General features: G+C 46.2%; 1 protein-coding gene across 1 annotated transcript; it reads left to right on the top strand.

The window, feature by feature from the left end:
• The first annotated feature begins 7339 nt into the window (after positions 1-7339).
• On the top strand, positions 7340-8792 carry LOC123099620 (probable carboxylesterase 18). Its single transcript, XM_044521740.1, has one exon. It carries the CDS (start codon positions 7507-7509, stop codon positions 8542-8544), a length of 1038 nt encoding a protein of 345 aa, XP_044377675.1. The 5' UTR covers positions 7340-7506; the 3' UTR covers positions 8545-8792.
• Positions 8793-9316: the final 524 nt, after the last annotated feature.

Below are 9316 nucleotides of genomic sequence, written 5' to 3'. Positions count from 1 at the left end.
CAGGTGCGCAAGCAGAGCGTTTTAGGCTATACATGACCATGTCAAGGACACCGCCTATGGCTGCATATCTCAGCCCGTTGCGGAGGGCCACGCGTGGCCCGTGATGCATGGAGAAGAGGGTGTCGGTGACTCCCAAGGCGACCGTGCTTTCAAAGGGGTAACCCGGGGACACATGCTGCACGGTGCACCTAGTCGCCTTGACAACGCCAAACCAGGCTGCCCAACGGCCAACGGCGAGCGCGTTCTCGGGGACCGCCAGAAAGCCGCCGGCGAGGCGGCTCCCGTTTGGAGAGGTGCAGACGCCCTTGACGAAGTGGGCGACGGAGACGAAAATGGCGCCAATGATGGCATCCTCGCGCATCTGGTCGATGACGTTCGGTGCCGGCATCTCCCCGCTCGTCGGTCTCGTCGTGCCCATGGATCGATCGGCTTCTTGGTAGGTTTCCGGCGGCGGAGGTGGGGTGGCTGTGGCTTGGATTACAAGTTGGCGAAGCGATCTAGATCGGGTGTTTGTAGAAGTAGTTTGGACGTCTCGACTCGAGTCTAGGGCAGTTGGCAATATATGGAGTACGTACCTACTACATGTACGTCCCGTATTTTATTTTATTTTCATTTATTTTTGCCCGTATATGAGTTGGTCGCTGCGGCTGTTTCCAAGCCCTTGCGTCGCTGATTACCAATACGTGTAGATAGAGTTTGCCTTGTTCATGTCATATATCTGAATGAATCGACAAAAAGGCAAGGACTTTGTACAAAGAACGTTCCGGCGTCGCTCCGTGCAGGGCTCAATCTAGTATAGTTTGAGGGACAATGTAGTACAGAATTTCAATAGGTTATTTCCTCAAAAATGGAAAAAAAAATTGAATAGGTTATAAAAAGCTGGACATGATGAGCGTCTAGTCTTTCCATATACGCACGGTACAGCCTTTCCTTACCCCGTTGATTAAACTCCTCGGGGAGAATGGCGGCGGCGGCGTCGTTGCCTTCGCCGTTCAGGAACATGCCGTCCCGGGCCGCGGAGTGCCACATCCGCGGCGAAGCCACTGTCAGTAGGCTGCTCAATCCCCACGAAAACAAGCGGTGCGTCGTGAAACTGCTCGGTGACTTGTTCGCGAGCTATGAGCTGCGCAAGCCGGGCTCCCAGGCAAGAGGAAGCGTCCGGCAGGAGGCGCCCCAGGGGATCTACGAGGTGTTCCCGATCTGCGACCCCAAGACCACCTTCGGGAGCCGCCGGGCCTGCAGCGACGCCGTCCACAGGATGTTGAAGGAGACGCCGGTCGTCGGGGATTTCGATCTCGCCCGCGCCAACTGGGACAGGTTCCTGCCCGACGATGTCGCCGGGCTCGTCCTTCCTGGACTCGGCGACCAGGCTGGTTGCTATGACATTGACATATCTCTTAAGATCTGGGTGAAGGTCGTCGATGATATGGCGGCCGTCGAGGATATGGCGGAGTGTTGTATCTGCCTGTCGGACCTGGTGGAGGATCGAGACGCTGTGAGGCTGCCTGTTTGCTCCCACGCTTTCCACCGCTCCTGTCTTACGCCATGGCTGCACAGAGCGAAGACGTGCCCAATGTGTCGCGCCGTTATGCCCAGCCACGTGCTTTACAGCCTCATGCATCCCCCAAAGCGTCAATGAATACAAGGTTTCTCATCCGATTGATGTGATGCGTACGTCCTACAGGCATGCAGTATGTTTTTTTAACTTATATATTATTAAATCAGATAGGTCTTCGTTGGAAAGGACATTGGTTATTTGGTTACAAAAATTCGTATCGTTACATGCTGTTATCTTGAATGCAAGTATGATTTCAAGAGTTTTTTCCAGGTAAAGTACAGTTCTTACTAACTCATAATATCACATCAAGGATATACAACCATCATGAATACACATATGGCATCTACATGATTAGAATGCATGCAACCGACATCAACAGACCCGGTGCACGAGTAGGTCGATGCTCTCCCTGGCAAAAAATGCTACACCTACGAACTACTATGTAAATCACTTACGAAAAGAGAATTCCCCGCTGTCTTCAGGGATACCTTGCGCCAGCATGTCAACCTGCAGAAATCGAGTTTCCCTGATCAGGTGCGATGATGTTGCCCTTGACGACTTGCTCCATATTTTTTGTGGCGGAAGGTCCACAATCAAGTGGATCAGGCAGGTCCAACTCTAGTTCATTCTTGACCACATCGTGCTCATCTCACCGGCTTGAAGATTAGACTAATGCCCGTGGCAAGGCGACATATATATGCTCGTGTGTTCTGTGATCGACGCCATGCCAACCTTTGCCCTAACCTTTCTGCAGGCGCCAAAGAAATTCTTCAAGGGATCAACAAGATTACGCGTTGTTTTCTTTGGGCGCATGACAGTGAGCTCTCTGGTGGCAAATGCAAGATGGCGTGGAAGAACGTCTGCTCACCGCTCAACTTGGGTGGCCTAGCATTGCAAGACCACAAAAGATTCCGGCGTGCGCTATGCCTTAGATTGCTCTAGTACGCTTGGTGTCACCCGGAGCGCCATTGGGTTGGCATGGAGCTACCATGGGATCACCATGATAGCTAGGGACCTCTTCTCTTTCGCGGCACGATGGTGTGGGTGGGGTGGGTGATGGCAAGCAGGGCGCCTTCTAGGAATCGGTCTGGTTGTTCATTGTGTCAGTACGCATGGCCACGCAAGCGTTGTTCCTCGTTCTGGAAAAAAAAAGAGAAAAGTCAGAGATGCTTATGGAGCATAACTATATTAAAGATATGTGTGGCCGCCTGAATGATGAATTGATATCCGAGTTCTTGATGTTTTCGTTATCCCTAGTTAGTGTGGTGTTAAGTTATTATGACAATACCCTAAAAAAGTTATTATGATCATCCAAGACCTGATTTAGTTGATATTCAACAATGTATGACCATTTATTATTTATTATTTTTGTATGTATATTATTTAAATGTTGAACTTGAATCAAATTCATTTTCAATGATTTTTTGCATGTCTAATGTTGAGTTGAATAATTTTCTGATGAATGATGATTACTTTTGTAAATCAATATCAAGTTTTTAAGTTTTCGTCAGGATGTTCTATACGTGTGAGTTTCTTCTACTTTGTTTCTTCATTTTCTTTGTTCATGATGGTTGCCATTTTGTATCTAATTTATTTATTTTTAATTTCTTGCGGGTATTTTGGTGGTTTTATTTGGTGTTGCAAGTCATATTACCGAATATGTAAGGTGCTTGTTTCTGCTAGCCCATGATAGTTGTTCAATGTAAAAAAGTGTTTGCACTTGAGAATATTTAATTATAGAGCTCCAAGTAAACAACTTACACTGAAAATAAACAAAAGTAGTGCATAGTATAATAAATAAACTACAACCATCGGTATCACACTTTAGTCACTCTGTGTATGTAGATAAGTCTGCGCCTTGGGCCTTGTCACCGTCTGACCCGCCCGCCGGGTTACCAGTGAATCATAATGTTCAGTCAGGTTGCTTGTAAACCGTCTGGTCTGTGCGGGTCGCCGGTGAATCGCCAAGTCCGGCCGGGTTACGCCGCGGGGTATATCCCCGACAATCGGTACCACACTTTAGTCTCTCTATGTATGTAGATAAGTCTGAGCTTCTGTAGACTTTGTATAACTGGTGCTTGTTTGCTTCTAATGTTGGAGAGGTTGACTTCACAGATCTGGTGTCTTTTGATTGTGTTTGTTTTTGTTCTGCCTAGGCTTTGCTTGTCTGATGACTTTGCTTGTCTCCTTGTTCACCACCTTTTAAACTTTCTCACCTGCACAAGTATGACAATAAAACTTTATTTATTGTAATAATTTTTTTCCAAATTATAATCTAATGTAATAGTATTTGAATTTCTTGTGTTTTCTGTATTTATTTCATTCCATTGCTTGATATTTGTGCATGTTTCGATATTGTGTACTTTCAAACCACAAGCTGAGCAACTTATTCGGGTTTTTGATATCAATTCCCTCTACTAATCCTTTCTGACTCCCTGTTGTCTTTGTCTTGCACTTAGGTTTTATATAATCAGGATCAAGAATTACTATTATAGTACCATCTGACTGCACATCGGATTGTCTTGAGATTGTGCCATTTGAAATTCTAGTACCTTCATCATAAGGTATTTCTAGCACCAACTTTTCTACCCTGTCAATCTAAACCTCAATGACATCATATCTCTATGTGTTATTTGCAGCTTCTGATGATAGTTCTATCAACCTTCTTGATAATGATAAGAAACTTGATTGTGTACTTGATTGTCGCACTAAGAAAGTTGTTAGAGATACGACAGGCAATAGAGAACGAAGAAGAACGAATCAACACAGAGAGACCGATGATTTTAACATGGAAAACCCCTTTGGTGAGAAGAGGAAAAAACAATGGGCTCCAGCCAGCGAAACTTCACTATATCGGGAGAGGTTACAAATGTCGGGGATTTCCAACGATGGTCTTATCCAGGCGACTGTTATAAAGAATATATATAGTAGAGGTGACCTAGCTCGATACTGATGCGCTAGGGCCGAAGCCTCCCGGCGACGGGCCTCCGCTCCACTTCGTCAAAATTTAGCCTTTATACTTTATATGAATTTGTGTCACATCTTAAAAATAAGGTTCTAGAGTTGTAATCATATTGGGAATGTAGTGGTGCCTTTTATACATTGTGTGCCTTCTACCTTTCGATTCCATTCAGGTGGTTCTTTGTAATTTTCATCAGTTCGTCCTGGAATTTGTAGAATATTCTTATGTTGTATAGTCTGCCTGTTTGTCGTTCTAGTGCCTAGTCTGACCACCAAGTGGGCATGTGTTTCTAGTAACCGAGTCATTTTTTCCTTTTGTTTCCCTTCATAGGTGTGACTCTTTTGAATTCTGACATGAAGCTTATAACACTGAATGTTGATCCAACATTTGCTCCGAACATTGAGTTAGTTCCTTCACTTCTTGCAGTTGTCTGAATGAATAAATATGAAAGCACCCTGTAGTACATATACATGTTCAAATCTTCTCCTAATTTTCCACATTGCTTTGAAATACTTTTCTTCTTGCACTTGGATATTTCTCTATCATTTGGGGTTAGCAAATTTCAAACTTTGCAACTGTTTGAGAGTTTATTATGGTGTCAAAAAATTCAGCATGTAGCCCTTGTCTTGTTGCAAATATTCTCCTTGCCTTATCCTTTTCTTTTCTTAGAATGTGCAATAAACTATTTGTGTTTTTTATAAGAGGAAAATTTGTATCACTGTTGCTTTCATTGCTCTATCTTGGCCTCTAATAACCGAAATTGCTGCCTTTTCGGACATGCATAACATAAATTTCTCAAACAACAACTTGAATGTTCCTATCTTTTCATTCCGCGACCACATGCAAATAGGCAGTTGTCCCCATGTCCATTATGCCTGCAAATGGACCAAATTTGAACTCGTATTTGTTTGTCTTGTACATTGTATTAAGCTCACACGGACTCCATATTGTTGATAATTATTCATGTTCCATCTGCCAAAAATATGTTTCTTGCCTTGCCATCTTCATCCATATCATATGTGTAATAGAACATAGGGTCTTTTGTCGGTTTATGTTAAAAGTATTGTTGAACCTCCATCATGTCATCCATGCCTAATTTTCTTCTTATCTTTGTTCTTCTGTTAATGATATGTTTAGATGTGTCTGGTAGATCCTTCAGTGATCCCCTCATGAGTGACAGTACTACCATTATCTATCTGTTTGGGATATTTAAAGAGTTGCACGTCCTTATCATTGATTTCTCGTCTGATGTCATGAACTCATGTGACCTTAGATATCTCCTTTCTCCAGGTGAACTCAACTAATGGTTGTGACTAGTATGATTCTGTTTCATTCCCAACCCCATTTATTCTTGTAATTATCATCTCTGCTCTGCGGTTTATCCTTGTTAGTATGTTTCTTCTTCTTCCTTTTGTCATTGCATTGTCCCTATGTACTTTTATGTCCTTTTTGTATTTTCCTCTCTTTACTCCAACATATGTTGGCTTATTCTCACCTCTGTTCTGATTCTTTTGCTCTCGTGGTTGGCCTGATTTGTTGCACTTAAGCGTTATTCTTTAGGCTGAGTGGCCACCTCCTATTGTCCTTGGTCGGTAGTTTACTTGCTTAATGCTTGGAAATCTTGTTATACTTGCAAATACATTATAGAACCTGTGTGCTTCAGTCTCACTTTGGAAGGTCATTCCCAACATAGCCACATGATTACTATCTGCTTCTTTACTTAATCTCAGATCTTTCTGTATAGAACCATTTTGATGTATGTAGCAGTGTCAACATCAGTTAATTCTTCGTCATCCTCTTTTCCTTCTTCGGTTTCAATTGTTTTCATTGATAATGTAGCAGTGTCAGCATCTGGCTTTATTAGTCACAGCCAAAAGTGGATTTTTTTTAGTCACACTAAAATTGGGCCAAACTGGGCTTTTAGCTTTTCTTTTATATTTTCACAGCAAACATGCCTATAGGTCCCCTCGTGAGGGTGTTCGATCCCGGGCTCTTGTCATGCCAAACAATTTCGTTCGATCGAACCCCCACAGGACCGAACGATTTTCGTTTGGTACGCTAGTCCTCCTGCCACACATGTGGGCAGGTTTAATGTTTGCCAACATGGGCTGTCTTCTGGGTACGACCACATGAGTCGTGTGATCGGGTATCCATTGTGCCACATGTGTGGCGGTTATCGACGTCCAAATATAAAGGGTATTAGTTTTTTGGAAATTTAACTTTGACCAAGTTCAGAGAAAAAATATCAACATCCACAATATTAAACAAAAAGGTATAAAAACCCATTTCATAATGAATCTATCATGTCAATTTGATATTATGGATTTTGATATATTTCTTTACAAATTCGATCAAACTTAAATAGTTGGACTTTTAAAAAAAGTTATGTACTTTATATTTTAAAACAGAGTGCGTTTTTTAAAGAAAACCAACACCACCACCGGCGCAACAAAGCGCGCCCAATCCTTCTAGTAAAGATAAAAGCCGAATTCAGTCATCTTTTCTTCCACCTTTCCTTTTGTTTTCTTTCCTGACCCTTGGTTGCTGATGGGACGAATCAAATTTAGTGTGACTGAAATTAAAGAACATTTTCAGATACCTGACGCATAGGTGCTCTCTCTTTTTTTGAACTTATTCTCCGAGAGTAGATTAGCTCGGGCTCCAATAGCAATTTTCGTTCAACCTCCTAATATCAGGATGTGATGATGGCCAGAGGCTCGCTGCAAAGTTGCCTTTCTATCTGCCCGGACATAAGAAATCACAAAAAAGTTCATCGACACACCTAACCTAGTAAAGTAAGAACCTCATTATCACTGCAGATCATGAAAACCAGAGCTCACTCGAGCGACAACCCACACTCTCAAACAAGTCTCCGCCAGAGAGGCAGAGAGTACCCGTTACCCCAACCACTACAAATCAAATCCTACTGAAACCAGGCAGCAACGCAAATACACTTCGAGAACCAGAGGACGCGCGCAGCACGACAATGGCAGAGGAGCCCCCGCCGGGGAGTAGGCCGAAGCCGCCGATGTCGCGCATCATGCGTCTCTCCCTCAGGGCCGTCGACTACGTCGCCGACGCCACCCGCCGCGCCGACGGCACCGTGAACCGCCGCGTGCTCTCCCTCCTAGACCCGCGCGTCCCGGCCTTCTCCTCCCCGTGCCGCGGCGTCGCCTCACGCGACGTCGTCATCGACCCGACCCTCCGCGTTCGCGCCCGCCTCTTCCACCCAGCGAGACCCGGCGACGCCAAGGGAGCGCCTCTCCCCGTGATCGTGTTCTTCCACGGCGGTGGGTTCGCGTTCCTCTCCGCGGCGTCACTGGCCTACGACGCCGCGTGCCGACGCATCGCGAGGTACGCCTCCGCGGCCGTGCTCTCCGTCGACTACCGCCGCGCCCCGGAGCACCGGTTCCCCGCGCCCTACGACGACGGCCTCGCCGCGCTCCGCTTCCTCGACGACCCGAATAACCACCCGGCGGACGCCCCGCTCGCGACCTCCCGCTGCTTCCTCGCCGGGGACAGCGCGGGCGGCAACATCGCGCACCACGTCGCCAGGCGCTACGCCGCGGACGTGCCTGCGTTCAAGAACGTCCGTCTCGCCGGCGTCATCGCCATCCAGCCCTTCTTCGGCGGCGAGGAGCGCACGCCCTCCGAGCTCCGCCTTGACGGGGCGCAGATCGTGTCCGTCTCCCGCACCGACTGGATGTGGCGCGCGTTCCTCCCGGACGGCGCTGACCGCACTCACGAGGCTGCGTGCTTCACCTCCCCTGGGGCAGCCGCTGGCATGGACAGCCCGGCGTTCCCGCCGGTGCTGCTCGTCATCGGCGGTTATGACCCGCTGCAGGACTGGCAGAGGCGGTACTGCGAGGTGCTGAAGGACAGCGGCAAGGACGTGAGGGTGTTGGAGTACCCGGACGGCATTCACGCGTTCTTCCTCTTCCCTGGGTTCGACGACGCGCGCAACCTCATGACACGCATCGCCGAGTTCGTCGGCGAGAGCGACGATGATGGCGGCAGCGAGTAACCCTTATTCCACGCCTGCTTGCTTGGTTGGTTGGGACTTGCGAACCTGGATGCCGTGTCGGATGCGTAGTTTGGTACTTCTGGTTGCGACATTCTTTTGGTTTTGCTGTGGTCGCGTGGTTGGTTAAGTATGGCATGTGTAACGCCTCAGAATTCAACATTTGCCAGCCACGTTACCACACTACTCTAATTAATACCTAGAAGCAAAAACTCTAAATTCCGGCCGCATTTCCTTTGTTTATAAAAGCATCCACAATGAGAATATGACAATATCACATATGAATAACTACCGGAGATATTCACGGATAGACATCCACACAGTTCACCTAATGAATTTTAAACTCCGACAAACAAATGAAAACTAAAGCAACCAAGGCTCACAAAGTTTGCAAAGAATTTTCATACTAAGATGTCTAACAAGGAAGTTCTTAAGAATTATGTGACACGTCGGCAGGGCGAACCCTAGCCGCCGCCGGCCAGCGGCCCTCCCCAACCCTTCCTCCCCAAAGGCGTCAATGAATACAAGGTTTCTCATCCAGTCGATGTGATGCGTACGCCCTACAGGCATGCAATGTTTTTTTTAAAACTTCTTATTAAATTAGTTAGGTTTTTGTTGGTGTCAGAGTATCGTGATTAGTTAGGAAATATGAGATAGACTAGAATTTTTTCTCACTACATCCGGTTTCCTTCTCTAATCTGGACCTAGCCAAACTCTAAAGGTTTTTCCCCCACAAACAAGGACAACCATTTTTTGATCAACACCCCAAAAGGTT

Source organism: Triticum aestivum, chromosome 4D (assembly GCF_018294505.1).
Source record: "Triticum aestivum cultivar Chinese Spring chromosome 4D, IWGSC CS RefSeq v2.1, whole genome shotgun sequence".
NCBI lineage: Eukaryota > Viridiplantae > Streptophyta > Magnoliopsida > Poales > Poaceae > Triticum > Triticum aestivum.
This window is presented reverse-complemented; position numbering and strand designations above follow the sequence as displayed.

Excerpts from the sequence above, each read along its gene's own strand:
- LOC123099620 (XM_044521740.1), top strand. The coding sequence starts at position 7,507 with ATGGCAGAGGAGCCCCCGCCGGGGAGTAGGCCGAAGCCGCCGATGTCG.